This window comes from Lepidochelys kempii, chromosome 2 (assembly GCF_965140285.1).
Source record: "Lepidochelys kempii isolate rLepKem1 chromosome 2, rLepKem1.hap1, whole genome shotgun sequence".
Lineage (NCBI taxonomy): Eukaryota > Metazoa > Chordata > Testudines > Cheloniidae > Lepidochelys > Lepidochelys kempii.
In genome coordinates this window covers 48,599,703-48,623,201 of record NC_136381.1, presented here as the reverse complement: position 1 = coordinate 48,623,201, position 23,499 = coordinate 48,599,703, and the positions used below count along the sequence as shown (strand labels likewise).

At 42.3% G+C, this 23,499-nt stretch overlaps 1 protein-coding gene across 1 annotated transcript in view; it reads right to left on the bottom strand.

Moving 5' to 3' along the window:
* CNGB3 (cyclic nucleotide gated channel subunit beta 3) overlaps positions 1-23,499 on the bottom strand; it is a 140,575-nt gene that overhangs the window by 8,786 nt on the left and 108,290 nt on the right. The window contains exons 10-14 of the mRNA XM_073329320.1: positions 21,749-21,890; positions 17,810-17,969; positions 16,932-17,029; positions 14,719-14,802; positions 10,385-10,503 (exon numbers count right to left, since the gene is read on the bottom strand). Coding sequence (XP_073185421.1) covers positions 10,385-10,503; positions 14,719-14,802; positions 16,932-17,029; positions 17,810-17,969; positions 21,749-21,890 — 603 coding nt within the window. The remainder of the gene's footprint in view (positions 1-10,384; positions 10,504-14,718; positions 14,803-16,931; positions 17,030-17,809; positions 17,970-21,748; positions 21,891-23,499) is intronic.

Genomic DNA, 23,499 nt, shown 5'->3' with positions numbered 1-23,499 from the left:
AGTTGTGCATTTGATTTTTCCGGTGTAAGTGTGGTACTTTACATTTGTCTTGTTGATTTCAGATCAATTCTGTAATTTGTCAATGTCATTTTGAATTGTAAACCTGTCCTCCAAAGTGCTTGCAACCCCTCCCAGCTTGGTGTCATCTGCAAATTCTATAAGCATCTTCTCCACTACGTTTCCCAAGTTGTTAATGGAAAAATTGAATAGTACTGGACTCAGGCCTGACGCCTCTCCCCACCCCACAGTTTGACAACAACCCTTAGATAACTGCTCTAGAAGTACAGATTTTTAACCAGTTGTGCACCCATCTTATAGTAATTTCACCTAGATCACATTTCCTTAATTTGCTTATGAGGATGTCATGGGACTATGCCAAAAGCCTTACTAAAATCAAGATAAATCACATCTACTGCTCTGTTCCAATCCAGTAAGCCAATGACCCTCCGTCAAAGATGTCAGTACATATCCTCAACATAGTGCCCCACACTAGCTCACCCTTCTCTTGGGAATCCTTGGAGGATCATCTGTGTTCTGTCAGGTAGGCAGAATCCTCCCCTTGCTTGCCTTTTCTGTTCCTGTGGCAGCTTCCTTCATCGTAATGCGGTATAAAATGGCTCTCTCCTCCAGTTCTCGACATGAGTCCCTTTACTGACTCCTGCTATGGTCATCTGCTTCTTCTATTCTGCCCTTTGGTAAATTTCCACTCCCAGACCCGCCTCCCTTCAGCCAGAGGAGGAAGTTTCTTCTCCCAGCTCGAGCAAACCCATTGTCCCAAGATATTTTACTCTGAATAGACAATTGTTGAGTACTGATCACATACCATTGTGTCCATCCTGGCAGAGATGTGACACAACTATGCTAACTCATGGTGCAGTCACATACATTCAGAGTAATTTTGTGGTACAATTTTAAAAAAATCCACTATTCAGAAGTGGTACAGACAGCACCCCAAATCATCACAGATGGATAGGGAGGGTAAGGACCTTTGAAAGAGCAAAGAAACAGTAAAAAAAAAAATGATTTGCTCCTTAGCTGAGTTGCTTGCAACAGCCCTCCCTCTCTATACCACAGAAAAATAATGAAAACATTTAAATAAACAAAAATGCCTAACTTGTATATAGTGCTTGTGAGCAGTAGATCTCAGTGTTTTACATTAAATAAGAGGCAAAGTAACTAAAACTGCAACAGTTCATTGAGGAGACGCAGCTTTAGTGCCAGTTTCAATCTCCCAGCTCTGCTAGTGGTAGAGAGATTGCAGGAGATAAGGTGACTTGTGTCAAGGACACATGGTCAGCCAGTATCTGACTTCAAATTAGAATCTAGTACTTCCCGGCTTTTTCCTGCAGTGGTTCTGTATGAGGCCTCAGATAGATAAACATGTATTTACTAACTACATATGGATATCAAAAACATTTCCAGGGCAGCTCTGAGTTTTGATATTGCTGTTCTGTGAACAGCACCGTCTCGGCTGGAACCATCATTCTGACACTTTCCAAGCAAGAGGCTCTGTAATGACGCAAACTAGGGTTGAAGAATCAGCTTTCCCATTAGCAAGACCCAGATGTGCAGCGAGTTTTATAAATAAGTATATATGGCTTGGTTAGGCAGTCCTTGCTCAGACAAATTCAGCTTTGCTTAGGGATGGGAGCACAGAGGGCATGACGGGGCCCCTTTTGGCTAGCGGACCAAGAATTATCATAGAGTTGGGTTACCTGAGCTTTTTTAAATGATGCAACTTGCCTTACAACAGCTTTAGATGTTCTAATTTCCAATGCTCCCTAATGGGGAACCTTATCTTTTCTGCCTTACTTTCCTTATGAAGAAAATCTTCTCTGCCACAGTAATCACCCCAAAATGCTGTAATATCATTCATGTGAGATGTTGCATTTTGGACACGTAGCAATTTTTATAAGGGTTTAGAAGCATCAAATTGCCATCCTTGTGCCTCCCCATTTCTCAATTTGCCTCTGACAATTGACAATCATACAGTGTTACCTTTCCCGGGGATAAGATTGATTCTGAAACTGCTGTTGTGTTGCCCAGCAGCATAGTTGCACTCTAGCACAAGTGCACATAGAGTGACAGAGGGACCCAAGAAAGGCCTAGTTCTCAACACTGAGCAGGAAGTCCGCCAGCACCCTGTATGCTGAAGCTGATTGAAAAACAGAATTTCCATCTGTCAAGGTTCCTTCCCCACTCTGAACTCTAGGGTACAGATGTGGGGACCTGCATGAAAACCTCCTAAGCTTATTTTTAACCAGCTTAGGTTAAAACTTCCCCAAGGAACAAACTATTTTACCTTTTGCCCTTGGACTTTCGCTACCACCACCAAACGTCTAACCGGTATTATTAGGAAAGAGTCCGTTTGGAAATGTCTTTCCCCCCAAAATCCTCCCAAACGTTACACCCCCCTTTCCTGGGGAAGGCTTGATTAAAAATCCTCACCAATTTGCATGGGTGACCACAGACCCAAACCCTTGGATCTTAAGAACAATGAAAAAGCATTTAGTTTCTTAAAAGAAGAATTTTAATGGAAGAAAAACTAAAAAGAATCACCTCTGTAAAATCAGGATGGTAAATACCTTACAGGGTAATTAGATTCAAAACACAGAGAATCCCTATAGGCAAAACCTTAAGTTACAAAAAGACACAAAAACAGGAATATCCATTCCATTCAGCACAGCTTATTTTTCTCAGCCATTTAAAGAAATCAGAATCTAACGAATATCTAGCTAGATTACTTACTAAATTCTAAGACTCCATTCCTGTTCTGTCCCCGGCAAAAGCAGCATACAGACAGACAGAGAGGCTTTGTTTCTCCCTCTCCCCAGCTTTTGAAAGTATCTTGTCTCCTTATTGGTCATTTTGGTCAGGTGCCAGCAAGGTTATCCTAGCTTCTTAACCCTTTACTGGTGAAAAGAAAAGAAGTACTAGTGGCATCTTATAAACTGGTGAAAGGGTTTTTCCTTTGGCCAGGAGGGATTTTAAAGGTGTTTACCCTTCCCTTTATAATTATGACACCATCCCATGAGATGTGCCAAGATTTGACATAGTCCTAAATTTAGTCAACAAGTCAATCTCAGAATTTGTGGTGAAATGAAATATTTCATTCTGCCCATATCAAAACATTTTGTTAAGGTTGAAATGTTTGGGGTTTTATGTTATAAATAATATAAAAGCCAAAACAATAAAGGTGAAATGAAACGTAGAGTTTTTTCATTGAAAATTTCAATAAAATTGATCTATTCCTAGAACACTTTGATTTTGTTAAAGCAGCATTTTCTGATGGAAAACTGTTCCACTGGACAGTTTTTTGACTAACTGTGCTGCCCATCCACTCCCTTACTGATATGCACACGATAAGAAATGGAGAGAGCGTAGGCTAGGCAGTAAATGGGTGTGTGAGCTGATGTAGCTTAATGCATGATCTTCCTTGTGATAAGGGGGTCCTTAACTATGCTCTCCCTCCTTGGAATAACCCCTGCTACTCGGATGGAGTAACTGGATGACTGTGCAACAAGACTCCCATTATTGCAGGATCACGTTTGCCTGGACTCCTGGATTTGCTTCTGCTATTGTTCTGTGCAGAATTTAGCCTGTAATGATTAGACTATCATTAGATTAGATTACTTTTTATATTGCATCACAGTGTTCATTTACATTTAAATATATTATTCCTAGTTTCTATTTAAAAGCAGAGAAAGGTCTAGAATTTATTGGAATCATTTTGTATCATCATTTTACCTACCCTACAAATATGTGTCTACTTATTTCTATGCTACTCCTCTCCCATTGAAGTAATCTGTAAGGCCACTACTACCTTCTCTAAATCCCACATCAATTGATTTTTCTGGTGATACCTATGAGAAAGTAGTGTTGAAAGTACGCAACTCTGAGGAATCTTGAGTTCGGTTTTGGTGTTGTATTTTGATGATATATCAGAGCTGCATACTTTCAACACTACTTTATAGAGCAGAATGCTGGGGAATTAGAAAGTCTGACATGTCCAAACTGTCTTCATTCCATACAACCTGCCTCAGAAAAATCCTCCGTATCTTTTGGCCCAGAACAATCTCAAACCAAGATCTATTGACACAGTGCAGCCAAAAGGATCTGAGCATCATCATTGCCAGGAAGCGTTGGAGAAGTATCGGTCATGTGCTTCAGATGGAAACTGATTCCATCACCAGAGTAGCAATAAGATGAACACCTGAAGGCAAGCAAAAATGAGGCTGCCCGAAAAGAACATGGTGAAGAGCTGTGGAAGCCATGCTGAAAAACCTGGGGCACAGCTGGGGAACCATTAAAAGACTTGCCAGAAACCGACAGGAGTGGAGGAGCTTTGTCACTGCCCTAAATGCCAGAGGCGTAATAGGAACATGATGATTGATGATGACCTATGAGAAATTACCCATCTAATATCAGCGAGGTACAGGGCAGTTGAGGATACTGATATGTAGTTTAAAAAATCATTGTATGTTTGTTCGTCTCCCCCACACTTTTTAAACTGGAAGTTCTTTGGCGAAGGATCTGTCGTCCTATGTAGGGAAAGTACGTAGCACACTGTGGATTTTAACACCATTATCATGAAGGGGGAAATTTTCAGAGACAAAGGGCTATTATGCACCCAACTCCTCTTGAAAGTTAATGGGTGCCTATTTCCCATTTATACCTCTGAAAATTTCTGCTAGCCACCCACAAAAGTTATATTGCCATTGTAGTGAAACATTAAATTGAAGACCGCTTCCAGTCTCTGTCCCTAGTTTTCTTACAAATAAAACAGGCCGTAAAAGGACCCATTTAAACACGAGACTTAAATTGGACTCTATGGTACAGTTCAGCAAAAACATGGACACATTTTAAAAGTTTCTAGAGTCTCACAATGAACCGGAATGTTTGGTTTCCTTCAGTAACTATTTTTTCTTCCCAGTGAGAGATTTTTTTTAATGATTTATATGCAATTTGAATAAAAATATGATTAAACAGTGGGTATATTTTATACCATTCTATTAAACAAGTTAACGAGACGGGGAAGGGTTGATATGTTTCTGCAAACAAGTCCTGAGGCAGAGATCAAAGTGAGCAAGGCACTCTGATACCATGGTGACTAGTGTGTTGTGAATAGCCAGACAAATAGGTAAACACAATTGCTATGCAATAACAGCATTTCAGTTGATCAGCTCCATTAAGGAAGGTATTTTATTTTTCCTGCTGTAAAGCACTCAAAGCACCTTGACAGAGGGCCACTGTATAAACCCATTATTTCGAACATACTGCCACACAGGTGATAATGATTCCCCAGTGATGTGCTGAGTGGTTCAGCTGTTTGCTTTCCTCCAAATTTAGGAACATCTGCCAGCTGCTGAGTATTTCCTCCTTCTCAGGCCCACCCACTGCCTGCTGTTTAAGTCCAGAGTACTGCATGCCTGTATTTGTATTTCTCTAAGGATCATATGCTGTCTCCAGGAGTGGGGATTTCATCTACCATAAATGATCATTTCAGGAAGAGTAAATACTTGCTGGGAAAATGACCTTGGTCATTGTGTGTGCCTCAAGTGGAAACATCCAGTTGCTTGAGACATCTTTATTGATTCAAAAGTTGGAAAAGCGCCCCAAGTTAGTAGACAAATTTAATTGGCCAAATACTTCCCTGGTGTAACTCCACTGTGTTACAGCAGGACTAGATAGGTCTAAAGATTTCCTTAACTCTTAATTATTTCTTCTATAGGAATGAATCAGTGTTCATCTGGTGTCTAATTGGCTAATCCAAAAGCTGGTGACATGTGAGTGAACATGTTATTGCTCTATGACATTTTAGATTTTTCCAGCTGAAGAAAAATTCCGCAGTAGAAGCAAGAGTGATGTCCATTCCTGAACACATTTTTCTAGACTTGGGATATGTCTACACTATGAAATTAGGTCGATTTTATAAATGTCAATTTTTAGAAATTGATTTTATACAGTTGATTGTGTATGTCCCCACTAAGCGCATTAAGTCGGCGGAGTACGTCCTCACTACCGTGGCTAGCATCGACTTTCGGAGCGTTGCACTGTGGGTAGCTATCCCACAGTTCCTGCAGTCTCCGCTGCCCATTGGAATTCTGGGTTAAGCTCCCAGTGCCTGATGGGGCAAAAACATTGTCGCAGGTGGTTTTGGGTACATGTTGTCAGTCGCCTCTCCCTCCATGAAAGCAACGGCAGACAATCGTTTCATGCCTTTTTTCATGGGTTACCCATGCAGACGCCATACCACGGCAAGCACAGAGCCCGCTAAGCTCACCGTCACTGCTGCTGTTGTGGACAAGTCTAGTGTGGGGGCTGCTGTGATCCAAGTAGCCAATGCGATCATTGATGTTCTGTTATCAAAGGTAGTGACTCTGGGAAATGTGTGCACCTTTTTAGATTTTAAGTGCATCATATTCCTGTCCTTTGTCGCTGGTGAAGAAGTCTTGCAGCCATACATTCCAATTCAGTCAGTGCTGTAACACCCTATAGCACTTCTGTGGTTGACACATGTAACAGCTCCAGGGCTTGCTCTTTTGCCTTGGCCAAGGTACCTTGTCCTACCAGGACCTCCAAACATTTGACACAGAAGCACCTACAGCAGCTGGCATTGCTACACAGCAGCAGCTCCTTGCCTTTGCAGCAGACAGTGCAGTAGGACTGGTACCCATCTTCGTTGTACATGTAGAAGAGCTCCAGGAATCGATCCCTGCAAGTCTGGCAAAGGCCCCCCTCAAACAGCGGGTGGAATGTGGCTAGGTTTTTTCTCCCACACAATAAACTGTCTTCAAGGCTCCTGTTGTTGTTTGTGACTTCGGAAACATTTGCTCTCTGCTCTGGTCCTCCTCCACCCGCTCCTTGCTGTTGTTGCAGAAGTTAGCTTTTAGCCGCTTGGCCAGGGGTTCTGGGAACGTCTTCCCTGCCCGGCTCCTAGCAACCTCCAGGGCCTGGTGTATGGCTCGTTGATAGGAGACTAGCTTATTAAACGTGTAGTGGTTGAAATGCTGCCTAAAAGCCATCAGATCCACCAGCTTGTCTGCTGAAACCTTGGAGTACTTCCCATCCCTGAATCATTGCACGCAGCGCATTCCGGAGATTGCCTGATGTTGGGACATGACTCTGTAGGAGACTATGATTGCAGGCCACCAGGAGAAGCCCTTGATCTTCCCCCACACGAGCTCCCCAATTCCAAAATCAACTATAGGCTGAGCAAGTGCAGAATGGTGGTAGAATGTGCTTTTGGACGTTTAAAAGCTTGCTGGTGCTGTTTGCTAACTAGGTCAGACCTCAGCGCAACCAACATTCCTATTGTTATTGCTGCTTGCTATGTGCTCCATATCATCTGTGAGAGTAAAGGGGTGACATTTATGGTGGGGTGGGAGGCTGAGGCAAATCGCCTGGTGTCCGATTTTGAGCAGCCAGACAGCAGGGCGATTACAAGAGCACAGCAAGGCGCGCTGCACATCAGAAAGGCTTTGAAAACCAGTTTCATGACTGGCCAGGCTTTGGTGTGACAGTTGTGTGTGTTCCTCCTTGATGCAAACCCGCCCGCCTTATTGATTTTAATTTCCTGTAAGCCAACCACCCTCCCCCCTTCAAAATAAAGTAACTATTGTTTTGAAACCATTCTTTCTTTATTAATTTTAAAAAAAAAGAAAGAGAAAACTGACAAGGTAGCTTGGGTGGGGTGGGGAGGAGGGAAGGACAAGGCCACATTGCTTACTGTAGCCACACTAAAAATCAAAGTCTTTGAATGACAGCCTTCTGGGGTGGAGTGGCTGGGTGCCCAGAGCCTTCCCCCTCCCATCCCCCCACCACATTCTTGGGCGTCTGGGTGAGGAGGCTATGGAACATGGGGAAGAAGGTAGGTGGTTATACAGTGGATGCAGCGGGGGTCTGTGCTCTTGTTGGCTTTCCTGCAGCTCCAACAGATGCTGCATCATGTCCATTTGCTCCTCCATTAGCCTCAGCATTGCGTCCTGCCTCCGCTCTTAGCGCTCACTGAATTCTTTCCTGGCCTCTGCCACTGAATGCCTCCATGCATTAAGCTGTGCCCTATCAGTGCAGGAGGACTGCATGAGCTCGGAAAACATGTCATCGTGAGTGCTTTTTCTCACCTTCTAATCTGCGATAACCTCAGGGATGGAGATGAATAGGGGGAGCGTAGAAACATTCTATGATTCTGGGTGGACTGCATGGTCACCTCTGCTGCTGAGTTTGCCATGCTGACCAAACAGGAAATGAAATTCAAAAGTTCCCAGGGCTTTTCCTGTGTACCTGGCTAGTGCATTGAAGTGCTGTCCAGAACGGTCACATTGGAGCAGTCTGGGATAGCTCCCGGAGGCCAATACTGTCGATTTGTGTCCACACTACCCCAAATTTGACCCAGAAAAGTTGATTTTAGTGCTACTCTCCTCGTCGGGGAGGAGTACAGAAGTCAATTTTAAGAGCCCTTTAGGTTGACGGAACGGGATTGGTTGTGTGGATGCAGTCATTTTTAAATTGACCTAATGCGGCTAAATTTGACCTAACCCCGTAGTGTAGACCAGGCCTTTGTGTCCAGTTTTTTTTTTTTGTTTTTTTTTAGTACCCAAGTGTTTCTGAAAAATGACAACTTCCCATCTCTACATACATACATAACATATAAATTTTCAGCTTTGCTTACATGTTATATTGTCACAAAGAAGATTCAACTGAAAAAATAGACATCTTTCTCTTGAACAGCTGGTATAGGTTTATTTTCCATTTATATAAAAAGCGCCCTGTATCTATGGGAAACTTTCAGTCAGGTGTTTGCTATTTGCAGATTTGAGCATTGGCAAGTACTGTATGCACATCATTAAATACACTGGCATGTTTCCACCACCACAAGAGATAAATTAAGTAGAGGATAAATTTAAACTTGGCACAGAGCTGTTTACCAATTTTCAAAAGCAGATTAAAGTTTCCGGCAAGGGGATTAACAATAACAGGGTGGCAGCTGGAAGAAATCAAGATTCCATTTTATCACATGCAGCAGCTCCTACATTCTGTTACTACTCTTCATGCAGACCTTAACAGGAGGTACACCCAGTCTTGGGCTTGGCCAAAGGGTAAATGTGACATAGAAGAGTTCATAGATACTTGCATTGCAATTAATTAGAAAATAGGGATATTGTACATTGGAATCTTAGAAGAATTATGCCTTCTAAAAGGACCATTCCAAAAAATATTTTCTGGTATACTTTACTGTTAAATGTACTGTTTTCTGGTATACATACTTTTAAATAAATACTGCTTATATTTTCAAACCTGAGTGCCTAGCTTCTAAATCCATGTGTAGGCTCCTAAATAGTTTTTCATTGTAGCTCTTTTCCCCTAGTAAAAAGGATAATTGATTTTCAATATCTGCTGCCTAAACATGCTGAGAGACTGCAAGCAATAAAACAAATGTGGTTACACTGAAACGTAGAAACTGGAGCTGGGGAATGTGTTAAACCAGGGATCAGCAACCTTTGGCACGTGGCCCGTCAGGGAAATCTGCTGGCGGGCCGGGCCGGTTTGTTTACCTGCAGCGTCTGCAGGTTCGGCCAATTGCAGCTCCCACTGGCCACGGTTCACCATTCCAAGCCAACAGGGGCTGTGGGAAGCGACGAGGGCTGAGGGATGCGCTGGCCGCCGCTTTCTGAAGCCCCCATTGGCCTGAAATGGCGAACGGTGGCCAGTGGGAGCTGTGATCGGCCGAACCTGTGGATGCTGCAGGTAAGCAAACTGTCCTGGCCTGCCAGCGGATTTCCCTGATGGCCTGTGTGCCAAAGATTGCCAATCCCTGTGTTTAAACCATCTAAACTAGGGGGGAGAATTCCCTTAGTATATTCCTAAATACTTTACCCAGTCTAGTTTGAAAATGCGATTACACATTAGTCACTGTTCCACAGGCTCAGAGATCTCACTGCTAGGGAATTTCCCCCTGATGTTGAGATTACATTTTCCTTTGTACACTTTCATCCCCTTAATAGGTATCTTCTCTTGGACTGTCCTAACCCACTGATTGTGAATGAGTTTCATATTAACAACAAGGAGTCCGGTGGCACCTTAAAGACTAACAGATTTATTTTGGCATAAGCTTTAATGGGAAAAAAACATATTGTAGATCACACATTGTTAGCCATTTTTTGGGGGGGAGTTGCCTGCTTCCAACCCCAATGTCACACTTTCCCAGTGGCAACTAGTGTGATTTGTTACATGAAAAAGCCAAATGGAGAAAAATACTATTAATCAGATGTAGTACTTATTGAAAGATGGCAAATTTCATAGAATTATTTGTTGGTTGATTTTTGTTCTTGTTGAGTCTTAGAGCAGCTCTATAAAACAACATTATAAACAGTTACTGGATTACCTTATCTCTCCAAATACAGCTCCTGCTCTCAGGGTAACCAGGACTTTTGTGCCATCTGGGCCTCCAAGCACTTGAACTTCTCCCTGCTTGATGATGTACATCTCTCTGCCAATCTCTCCCTGAAGCAGAAACATCACACTTTGAGTAGAATAGTCTGACAAATGCCTCTTAACAGACCCTGTTTGTCATATGCATGTTTCCCACCATTATGGGGAATAAGACCTAGATTGTGATACCTTTACTCACAATGAGTAACACCTGACTCCACAGGCAGTCTCATTGATTTTGAAGGGACTAGTTGTGTAAGGCATTATGATCCTGGGTGTTGGATAAACCTTGCTGAAGCTGGTGGGTGTATAACTCCTTACCCTTCAGTCTGGATAAATGTAAGACAAGGAAGCACCAGACACAGCCATGAATGTACTGATAACATGACTCTAAGAAAAAGCTGAGAGCATGGTTTTGGGCTTAGTGCTGGCTAGAAAGGGCTTGGAACTGTGAGCAAGTAAAATGTCTCCTGCTGTTTGACTCCTCCTGTGTTCAGCGAAACAGGACTTTGGGTAATATTGTTTGTAAATAAACAGGATTCATTAAGGAAATACTTGATTCCATCATCAATTTCTCCTCCTAATGGAAACAACCCACGAGATCCTTGTATAACTGCTCAGGTCAAAAGGGGTAACAGCATGTGTATCACAGCCTAGTCATGAGTGGATGAAGTAGATAATTATCACGGTGTTTTAGTTAGCACTAACATGAACTAATTCTGAAGGGATCTGATCTGACTTGATATATTAACGTTAATGTATCTAAGAAGAGCCATACACTGTGCATTTAAAAGTACTTCAGCATTTTAAATTTTTTTCTAATGATCATTTCCATAATTTAAAAGGAAAATCAAGAATAATTAACCAATCAAAGCTTCTGCTGTCTCTTGCATATTTACCAGTGAATTTGAGCCTTTGCTAGCTGTTTAATTAGCATCCAAAATGAAGTAGATTTTACCTGGATACAAAGGATGGAGAGATTGTATTTATGACAAATTCTAGCCATACTGAAGTCACCTAGTGGGCTAAAGTGTAGCATGATAGAAAAATATAGGACACTCACATGTTTTATATGTTCAAAGGGCTTTACACACATTAACTTAACAATCCTCACACAACATCCCTTGAAGCGAGGTGAATGATTATCATTCCTATTTTACAGCTGGGAAACAGAGGAAGAGAAGTGAAGTGATTTCAGTAAAGCCACACACCAGCAGTCAGTGGTAGAGCCAGGACTGAAATTTTCAGGGTTTGATTCCCATTCCTCCAGCGCACATTGCCATTAGAGCGAATAGAGCAGTGGTGGGTCAGTGTTTCTGTATTTGCAACTCTTATCTACCCAACTATGTCCTTTCTTTACAATTCTATATTCAGTTCCAATTACAGCTGCAGCTTTGAATTAATGTGTCATTACTGGCCATGATATATTTTATTAGAGCAACACAAAAGCCTTGCTCTTTTAGTAAGCCATTTACTAAACATCATGCTTGTGTAAAGCAATATATGTATTTCTAGGGCTTAGTTGCTGGGGAAGACCACCTGAATCTAATTGCAGGATCAAGGCTTTAATCTATTATTATTTTATTTGTACTACAGTAGTGCCTAGAAACGTTAGCCATTGATCAGGACCCCATTGTGCAGACACAGGGCAAAAAGGCAGTCCCTGCCCCAAAGAGCCTACAATCTAAGTAAAGCAATATATGTAAACTTGAACAGATAAGATTAACCAATTTATTTGAGCATAAGCTTTCGTGAGCTACAGCTCACTTCATCGGATGCATACTGTGGAAAGTACAGAAGATCTTTTTATACACACAAACCATGAAAAAATGGGTGTTTACCACTACAAAAGGTTTTCTTTCCCCCCACGCCCCACTCTCCTGCTGGTAATAGCTTATCTAAAGTGATCACTCTCCTTACAATGTGTATGATAATCAAGTTGGGCCATTTCCAGCACAAATCCAGGGTTTCTCCCCCCCCCCCACACAAACCCACTCTCCTGTTGGTAATAGCTTGTAAACACCCATTCTTTCATGGTTTGTGTGTATAAAAAGATCTTCTGTATTTTCCACAGTATGCATCCGATGAAGTGAACTTTAGCTCATAAAAGCTTATGCTCAAATAAATTGGTTAGCCTCTAAGGTGCCACAAGTACTCCTTTTCTTTTTGCGAATACAGACTAACACAGCTGTTACTCTGAAACAGATGAGATTGTATCCCTTTCCACCCACCCGACCACCTTACATTACTTCGTGTCTGAGGTCCCAGTCCTGCAGTGAGCACCACATGGGCAGGCCTACTGATCTGAGCCTTCAAAACTTATACATAAGGTTAAGATTTTATTATGGTTATTTTTAGTAAAAGTCACGGACAAGCTGCAGGCAATAAACAAAAATTCATGGAAGCCTGGACCTATCCGTGACTTTTACTAAAAAGAACGGAGGGCTGTGGGGGCGGGGGGAAGGAATGACACCTGAATCCCCAGGGCGGGGACTGACAGCCCCGCCACCATGGGGGGCACAGCCCCGGCTCCAGATCCTGCCAAAGTTGCAGGGCAGGGGCACATAGCCACGACTCCAGCCCCAGCCATAGCCACAGAAGGGAAGGCAGGGAGCACACAGTCCTGACTCTGGCCCTGGCTAAAGTTATGGGGGGGAAAGAGGACACAGAGCCCCTGCCAGCCCCCGCTGAAGCTGCGGGTCAGGAGCGCACAGTCCCCGTTCTTGCTGCTGCTGCGAGGGGGGCTCACACAGCCCCAGCTCTGGACAAAGCTGCGGGTTGGGGATGCACAGCCGCAGCTCTGCTCCCACTGCTGACAGCTGAAGCCAAAGTCACAGAGGTCCAGTAAAGTCACGGAATCCCTGACCTCTGTGACAAAGTCGTATCCTTACTTATTACTCTCTGGGGGAATTCTGTTCCAACAAATTAAAAATTCTGCAGAATTCTTCATATTTTATTTATCATAATAATGCAATATAATCACACCAGGGTCATGTATTTTGTTAATTTATTGTCCTGCATTTTTTAAAAATGGGTAAGTAAAATAGATCCTGAGCTGTAATCTAACCCCCCTGTGCCTCTCTGGCACAGGAAAAAAGCGAGAAAGCACATAGATCTTCCCAGATGAGGATTCCCTGTCACTTACAATAAGGCTCCTTTACACCACTCTGGCAATGTAAAGGAGCCTTCAAACTTTTACACATTTTTTAGGCTCCTGGGGGAATTGACTAAGAATGGGAACAATTCACTGACAATGGGAACATTAGCAGCCTGCCTGCTTACTTGTTACATTTCTGTTCTGCCTCAGTGACAGAGACTGCCTCACACAGCCCTACCCCTCCAAGCTGGGGACGCCCCAATAGCATGTGAGAGAGACAGAGTGAGTATCTCTCGCTGGTTCGCACACAGACATGTGCCCAGCCCTGCCCCTTTAAGGTCTCTCCACAGACGCATGCACACCCAGCCTTCCCCCCTCCCTGCCCCCGCCCCGTGGTGATCTGCATCTGCCAGCTGCTCCAGGGAAGGGGTGCATGTTCCACACACATTTCTTTGCTCCCCCATTTTTCTGCAAGGCAGCAAAGAATTCTGTGGATGGTAGGAGCACAGAATACCCCCAGGAGTAATTTATGCACATATTTAACTGTGTGCACCATGAGTAGTCCCACTGAATCAATGGGACTGCACACAATGCAGAGAGTTAATCATGACTGTACATCTTTGCAGCATCCAGAACTTAAATTGTAAGCTCTCTGGGGCAAGGACTTTGTCTTCCTATGGGTTTGTACAGCACCTAGAACAATGGGGCCTGACTGTAACTGGAGTTTCAGAGCACTACTGCCATATAAGTACTAAATAATGACAACTGGTAACACACATGCAATGTTTAATTTGAACACTTGCAACATCTCAGATGAAGATCTGTAGTCTGTTTATGTCTGCATACACGCAGAAGTTTTGAACTTCTAACTTCTGCAACACACTGTATCCATTTTAAATATTCAAACTTAATGATGTGTGTTAGTAGATAACTTGTATTTATACAAAGCAGTTTCCTAGGCTACCAACATTTTATGTTTGATAATATAAGTAATAAAGTCCATATTGTCTTGTTCCAGCTTGAAACCTGAGAGCACACTATTATTATTACTCCGTATATCATAATTATTTTTATTACATGTAATTCACCTAGGATTAATTTTGTTTAAAGTATACTCTTGACCTACAGATGAACTCTTGTGCTAGTATGTTCATTATTTTTACATTTGAAAAACAAATAGTCAAGCTCACCTTTTTGCAGACGAAGTCACCAGGTAAATACACAATGGATTTCAGTCTCAGCAGCATGTCATAAATCATTTGAGTATCACACCCCTGTTAAAAATAATTAGAATTTTGCTATACTTGTGCAGTACTTGAAATGATTACCAGGAGGTTTATACTGGGAAGCAAGAGATAGCAATACAGGAGTGTGTTAAGCTAATGCTTCAGGTACTGAGTGTGGATTTAAAGCATCAAAAAGGTCAATTTCTGGAGGGTAGAGAGAATGTCGGTGGAACTATTTGGGTACCTTTAAGGCCCTTATCATGGTATTATCTGAGTGCCTCAACCTCTATCTTCTCTTGTGTTTTGAAAGAATAGTCTTTCTAACTGTGAGATGTCTGTGTATTGTGACAGGGTCGGGCCAGATGGCTATAGGAGAGTAATAGAAGGCAGATATATTAGCCCCAGGCTAAGTAGGTCCCTTTTCCCTGGGTAAGGTAACAGGGAAGGTTCCAGAACAATCAGGAACCTTCTGGAGACTATTAAGACAGGCTGATTAGGGCACCTGCAGCCAATCAAGAAGCTGCTAGATTCAATTAAGACAGGTTAATTAGGGCACCTGGGTTTTAAAAAGGAGCTCACTTCAGTTTGTGGTGTGCGTGTGAGGAGCTGGGAGCAAGAGGCACTAGGAGCTGAGAGCGAGAACGCGGACTGTTGGAGGACTGAGGTGTACAAGCATTATCAGACACCAGGAGGAAGGTCCTATGGTGAGGATAAAGAAGGTGTTGGGAGGAGGCCATGGGGAAGTAGCCCAAGGAGTTGTAGCTGTCGCACAGCTGTTCCAGGAGGCACTCTAGACAGCTGCATTCCACAGGGCCCTGGGCTGGAACCCAGAGTAGAGGGTGCGCCCGGGTTCCCCCCAAATCTTCCCAACTCCTAATCAGACACAGGAGGAGTCGACCTGGACTGTGGGTTCAGAAAAACACCCAAGCTGAGGGCTGCCATGAAACTCCAAGGCGAGCAAATCCGCCAATAAGCACAAGACCCACCAAGGTAGAGTAGGAACTTTGTCACAGTATGTATGTGACTCTTGTGCTGGTCTAATTAAATGCGTTCAATACTATGGTTAAAGCTGTGGGCCCGAGTCTCTGGTGCATAATTGCTCAGGTGGTATAAAAAGGTAATCTGGCCACAAATTCACAGCAGCAAATTCCACAGTCAGGCTGTGCACTCTGCTCCAACCTAGCATAAGGGGCAAGTTAGAGTTCCACTACTCTGTGCCAATCCTCCACTGTGTTGGGTCCATTAAGGATCTACCTCAGGGGTGCAGCTGCCTGGCAGCAGCTCTAAGTGGTGTCAGGGCTGGCCTGGAGACTCGTGGTGCTGTAATTAGCTGCTGGACACCTCTCCCATCTCATGCACCAAGGAAAGCACAGGGGCAGGAGAGAATCTAGTCCTCTGTGTATTGCATGGTCATGGCTTCTGGGACAAAAACATTTTATAAAAAGGCACGTTATGTGTCATCTTTATGAGGCTGCCACAAAGCAAGACTACCAACTTATTTATATTACTCCTAGGGAATTCGGTGCCAAAAATATAAAAATTCTGCGCACAATATTTTCAAATTCAGAAAAATTCTGCATATTTTGTTTGTCAAAATAACACAATATAATCACACCAGTTTCAATTATTTTTGGTCATATATCAAAATACCTGTCAGCAAATATGTCTGTAATAATACAGACAACAAAAAAGATTCAGAAATGTTTTTTTGACAAATAGATTCCTTACTAGGCATATTGATACAGAACTCTGAGTAATAATTAATTTAAACCACAATACAAAACCATATTTCCCATGCACCCCAGAAGCAGTGCAAATGTTATTGTTCCTGCTACAATCTCATCCTTCTGCCCCCTTGGCTTACTTGTACCCCCAAATTGACATGCAAACTACATCACCATTTGCCACCTCTGAATCTGGCCCATAATGTCAATGTAACTGCACTAAAACAACAACACAGTATCACTCAAACGTTTTTGGCTTCTGCTTTGGATGAAGAGACAGGCACTTGGCTCAATCCAACCATGAGCTTCCATTCACTTGGCAACCTCTTGACCTTATTTTGACTTTAATATAACTAATGAAAAGACGGTCCTAAATACTGCAACATGTGCTAAACTAGATTTTATAGCTCACAAGAACAACACGTTGCTCCTTTCTCCTTTAAAACTACTTGCTTTGAATAAGTCAACTTTATTGACAATGGCAAAGTTCACATCAATTGCAATGGCTAACTGCATTTTGGCTGGCATCTGCTCCAGTAATTCTGATTCATCTGCAAGAGAGAAAAAAAAAAGACCCCAAAATTCCTAATTACAAAGTGGAAATGCAAAGGAAGAAGGAAAAGGAGCAGCAGCAAGGGAATTTAAAAAAAAATAAAAATGAACCTTTCCCTTGTACAGAAGAATAGCCTAACTGAGTTAAATCTAACATACATGAGATCTAACAGAGGAATATTCTTTCAGACTAACAAATTGTGCAATATATTAAACCAATTCTTCAGAACTCTAACTAGAACATATTACAGATGGATAAACAAGAGAAAACCCCTTGATTATTTTTAGACTCCAGATATTTTATATATAGAAAAGAGAATTCCAAAACTCTAGCTATTGTATTACAACAGGTGTTCATCCTGGGTGTAACTTAATTTCCAAATATTCAAGGTAGTCTTGGAACTGCATATGAAGACTACGATAAATGAAGACTTGCTGTGCTGCTAGAAGTTCAGGTTAGTGATCCGTCTTTAGACACTACACTTTTACTGCATGAAAGTACAATATGTAATTGTACAAAACAATTAGGAAACACTTAAATCCACTGACTCCAGTACAGGTTTTTCTCTAAATAATAAGTGTGTTTCTGAAGGCCCTACAAAACAGCACATTGGGTTGGCTTTTTTGATGCTTGTTAACTGGTGTGTGTCTCTCTCACCCCCCCCTAGACCATTCAGAAGAGATCAAATGAGATCCATGTATTCCTTGGATCTAAACAGAACATTTCTGCTGTGAGTCAGTGTATGAGCAGATATGGTATAGTTTGAGAGTCCTCTTACCCAGCATTCCTTGAGAGTCCCATGTGTATTCGTACCAGCTTCGAACACGATTCTGAACTACTTTTGGAATTGTATAGGTGTTCATGTAAGAGACGGTGTTATCCATGCTGGCACGGTAGTAATTCTGTCCTGCTGTTGCTGCTCCAATTACATCCCGCATCTGCAAATATCAGTTATTACTACAAACACATTTCAGTGGTAACAGTCTCAGTTTTTAAGTGATCAGTCATTTTCCAAGCACAAACACTTTGCTTTGTTAATATATGTTAGTGGTAATGAATGGATTTAAACTAAGTTGCATTAAATAGTTGTTTTCACCTGTTTTTTATTTTAGAGGGACATTGACAACTTGTTAGTCTCTAAGGTGTCACAAGTACTCCTTTTCTTTATGTTAGAAGTAGTTTCACATACCATAGCTACCCCTGAATGCCCCTGCCAGTGTTTGTGATTTTTATATTTTTCTATTTTAAACTTACTTTTCTGTCTCAAGTTTCAGAGTTAGAGTGAAAAATACAGTCTAATGCATAAATTAAACAAAGTGTAAATGTTCCAGTTATAGGAAACCTGTGCTATTTGTAGGTAAAATATTTTCAGATGGAAGCATGATTTCTAATTTGAAGGTGTTCCTTTAAAATTCAATAATTAAGCCCCACTTTGTTTGGCATGCAATGGCAAATCAGAACTCAAGTTAAAAATGTGTTAACACCAGTTGATGCCACTAGACATAAGAGTTTGTCAGTGTTTCCCGAGTTAAATATTTTTTGATCAGGCATAAAATCAACTTTGTGCTGAACATTGATCTTGAAGGTCTTAGCACAAGAGCACAGTTTAACATTTCTACAAAAAAAAGTCACATCACTTTTTAAAAATTTAAATGCATTAATGTTTGAAAAACCCTATTCTCTAGGTACAGTTACATTTCTGATAGAATGTTCAAATATCATTGTGATGACCAATTACTAATATGATTGTGGGCTAAATTCTGCTGTCACGCTGGTCGAGGTCTGGAGGAACTCTACTTAGCTCAATAGGAATTACTCTGGATTTACACCAATGTAACAAAGAAGAACTTTTCAAGTAACTTTAAACCTCTTTGAAAATACAGACGTTATCCACTGACTGGATATCCATGTATCTTTTCGCTTATCTATATTTAGGCCTTGATCCTTCAATTGACTCTGCACTGGTGGAGTGGTCCATTTGCACAGAGTCAATTGCAGGAGTCATTTGCTGGACTTTAATAAGGGACCTAGATTAGATGAAAAAAATATTAGACTTGCAAACTAGATACCCAATGATTTGGCTGTTTATCCAGAATTTCTTCAAGTTTATCTAATCATCAGGGTAGATTTCTTATATGAAGAGGTGCACTGCTGATATTTCCAGTGTTTGCTGGATGCATTGCAAATACTGCAGGCATAGTCTATTTCATGATGTTTTAGTATTTCTTTTTCCACTCCTTGTGTTACCAGGAAGTTAGAGGTTTACACCCTGTTATTTACTTGAGACTTACACACTTCTTTTACTTGATTTGCTGAACTTTTTCAAATCTTGTGGTCAATAGAAATACAATTAAATGCAACAGTTCTGGTGTTTGCCTTTTCATTTGAACTCCCTATCATACAGGGATTTCTGCAGGAGTCCAGTAGGACTCACTGCCACATGTAGGAACTATAACTGTTGTTCTTCTGCAGCCAGGAAAGTTCTTTTCAAACCTTTGGATCTGAAATGTAACTCCAATATATTGGAAAAAAACTTTTGTTGCTGCCTATTTGGAAATTTTGCAGCTTTTTTTTTCAAAACTGGATGCAGATGAATTGAAAATAAGAACACTGATTTAATCTTAACCACAGGTTAACATGTGCCAAATTTGTAACTGTAACATATGGCAGACAGTAAATCCCCCGTTACACGACGTTCTTAGGACTTCAACGGGTAGTGATCAACGGCTTCTCAATGGGTAGTGATCAACAGCTCAATGTCTAGTTGGCAACCGGTATTAAGTGGAATACCCCAGGGGTCTATCCTGGGACTGGTTTTGTTCAACATCTTCCTTAATGATCTGGATGATGGGATGGATTGCACTCTCAGGAAGTTTGTGGATGACACTATGCTGGGGGGGAGAGGTAGATATGCTGGAGGATAGGATAGGGTCCAGAGTGACCCAGACAAATTGAAGGATTGGGCTAAAAGAAATCTGATGAGGTTCAACAAGGACAAGTGCAGAGTCCTGCACTTAGGACAGAAGAATCCCATGCACTGCTACAGGCTGGGGACCAACTGGCTAAGCGGCAATTCTGAAGAAAAGGACCTGGGGATTACAGTGGACTAGAAGCTGGATATGAGTCAACAGTGTGCCCTTGTTGCCAAGAAGGCTAACGGCATATTGGGCTGCATTAGTAGGAGCATTGCCAGCAGATGGAGGGAAGTGATTATTCCCCTCTATTCAGCACTGGTGAGGCCACATCTGGAGTATTGCATTCAGTTTTGGGCCCCCCACTACAGAAAGGGGATGTGGACAAATTGGACAGAGTGCAGAGGAGGGCAACAAAAATGATTAGGGGCTGGGGCATATGACTTACAAGGAGAGGCTGAGAGAACTGGGCTTATTTAGTCTGCAGAAGAGAAGAGTGAGGGTGGATTTGATAGCAGCCTTCAACTATCTGAATGGGGGTTCCAAAGAGGATGGAGCTAGGCTGTTCTCAGTGGTGGCAGATGACCGAACAAGGAGCAATGGTCTCAAGTTGCAGTGGGGGAGGTTTACGTTGGATATTAGGAAAGATTATTTCACTAGGAAGGTGGTGAAGCACTGGATTGGGTTAACTGGGGAGGTAGTGGAATCTCAATCCTTAGAGGTTTTTAAGGCCCCGGCTGGGATGATTTAGTTGGGGGTGGTCCTGCTTTGAGCAGGGGGTTGGACTAGATGATCTCCTGAGGTCTCTTCTAACCCTAATCTTCTATGATTCTGTGAAAGCTTTGAAAAATCAGGGGAACACTAAATAACCCGCAGATACATCAGTATTCAGTGCAGTGTTGTACCATTCATGTTTTTAAGAACGATAACACTTAATGCAATGAGGGCTGCTCAGAGGGCAAGGAGGATAGGGAAAGGGGCAGTTTGCCCAGGGGTCCCTATTTCAGAGGACTCCCAAACCTGACTGACATTGTGACCTGGCACATGGGGTCACAACATCACTCATGGAAATTTGGCAGCTGGGCTAAACCTGAGAAGCGCTGCAAGCCTATCCATCAGGTTGCAATGCCAGGAGTGGGGAACTAGGCCTAGCCCCATGAGACAGGAGCTGCAAACTGTGTGCTGTGTGGTCTTGCTTTCCAATCCACCTCCCCCACTTCCCTGGGGCCTCCCTTCAGTGGTTATATTTAGGAAGGGTGGGAGCAATCAGTTCCAGATTTTGCCATAGGCCCCCCAAACCCTCTGTGCATCCTTGATTGCAATTAACAGCAAGTGCAATTCATTAACATCTAAAGATAAATCCAAAATCTGATATTAAAATTATAGTGTAGCAGTGCTGGGTGACCCAACAAAGGTTACTCTCCCAGGCTCAGAATGGACCAAGGCATTTCAAGTAAGCCAGTTGCATAAATTCATGAGCTGTGCTGCTGTAATCTGAGCCATATGGGCAGGCCTCCCTGTAGAGTTCCACCAGACAGGTCCAACTGCAGAATTGAAGCTATGGCCTTGAAAATTGGGGTCTACTGTAACTTACGAAGGGCTCTACTTGGAACTACAACCATAGATAAATACATCTGTCAGAAAAATATATACAGTGGAGACTCAAAAGAGTCCTTGAGCTTTTTTGATCTTCTGCTTCAAAGTTTTCTGTATTATGTATATGAAAGAGGCCATAAAGAGTACGTTGTCTTTACATGGCAGTAATTTACACAACTGTAAATCTAGCGATTAATTCATTTGTTTACCTGACCAATTAAGCTGGAGAACACAAAGACACCCAGGAAAAAATTCAGGAGTTGAAAGATTATCTCAAAGAGGGTTTGCGGTTCCGCAAGGCCACCAATGGTAATTAAAGTGCGCACTGCCCAGTAGTAACACCTCAGATACCTGGGGATACAGACAGCATACATTGTATTGACTTCAGTGGGACTAGTTACATATTTAAAGTTATGCATGTGCTTTGCTGTCTTGAGTCCGGGGGCTCAGCACCTTCCAGAAACAAACCCTGTGACGCCTTTCATCTTATAAGCTCTCTAAGGCTTCACAAATGATTGCCCAGTCCTGCAAACCTTTAATAATGGGAGCAGACCCAATAAAGCCCCAAATTAGATGCATACAGAAAATACAGCAGCTACTTACCAGTGCCCAGTAACTCTATATGACAGTTTAGGACAATAGCTACTTGAAACTGTCAGGGAGGATTTTAGATAGGCAGAATGCAGTTATCCTTGATGTAAATACCATGGTGATAAGGGCACAATTAAAACCTTGCGAAATAGACTGAGGTCAGGTCTACACTAGCAGCACTTTGCATGTATAACTACACTGGTAAACTATATTGGCAAAGTGCTCCTAGTGTGGATGCAGCTTATACCAGCAAAACTGCACTTCTGCTGGCCCAGTTTATTTCAGCTTTCCTCCCTCTGTGTGAAATAAGTTATACCAGCGTCACATTCCGGTGTGCAATCCAGACCAGTGGGGAGCTGTGTCACCAACTGCCCTGCAACCTTGGGCCTCTCGCAAAGAGCCAGTATGCAAGTCAGACCCTGAAGGTCTGTGTATTGCTGTAGCCTTCCAGCGCACTCCAGTCACACGCTGGCTTCCACCAGCCTCGGTTACCACTTGCAGGGTGGCCCCAACACACTCCCAGTCCTGAATTTTCCCCAAAACATATGTTCTGCACTGTCCAGCCCTCTCCTGGGCAGTTCTGATATTAAAGGCCCATTGCCCCTGTCAGGGGTCAATATTCAACAGTTTGCTTTTTCAACTGGAGTACCCAAACAGTTCAGTTTAAACACAGCACTGGATTAGTTTTGATTAAAAAATAAAACAAGTTTATATAACTACAAAGAGAGATTTTAAGTAAGTACAAGGTATTAAAGTCAGAAATGGTTAAAGGTGAACTGAAGATAAAACGGTTTCTAGTAGCTACAACTTGACTTGGTTCAAGCTAAAATCCTTTCCACACGTTCTCTGCAACGTTGCTGAGCAAATTCTCAGGTCAGCTGTGCCACCAAAGTCAAAGGGCTGGTTCCTTTGTCTTCTTAGGTAAGAGAGGGAGCGAAACAAAGAAATGGGGGAGTTTTTGCCCCTCACTTTTATAGTTCTATCTCCCTTTGAAATTCATTTTCCTGAGATTACCCCTCGATAAAGTTCCTTCCCTCTGTGAGGATGGAGACAAGGAGTCTTGTGGTAAAAGAAGTTCCATGTTGTCATTTGCTAAAATGCAGCACAATCTGTTCCTGCCCACCTTTGTTGCCAAAGAATGGCCACTTGACCAGTAATTGCCAATCAACTTTGATGACACCTGGCTAGAGGCGTCAGCTTGTCTTTTGTCTTTGAAAAACAGGTTTAGCCCTCACCAGACTTGTCTGGTAAACACATTTCAGTCATAATTTCAGTTCATGTTCAAATCGTTATATATAATGTGGCTACACACATTTCACCATGATATTATAGACCCCTGAGTTGTTAGTTCTCAAATGATACCTCCCAA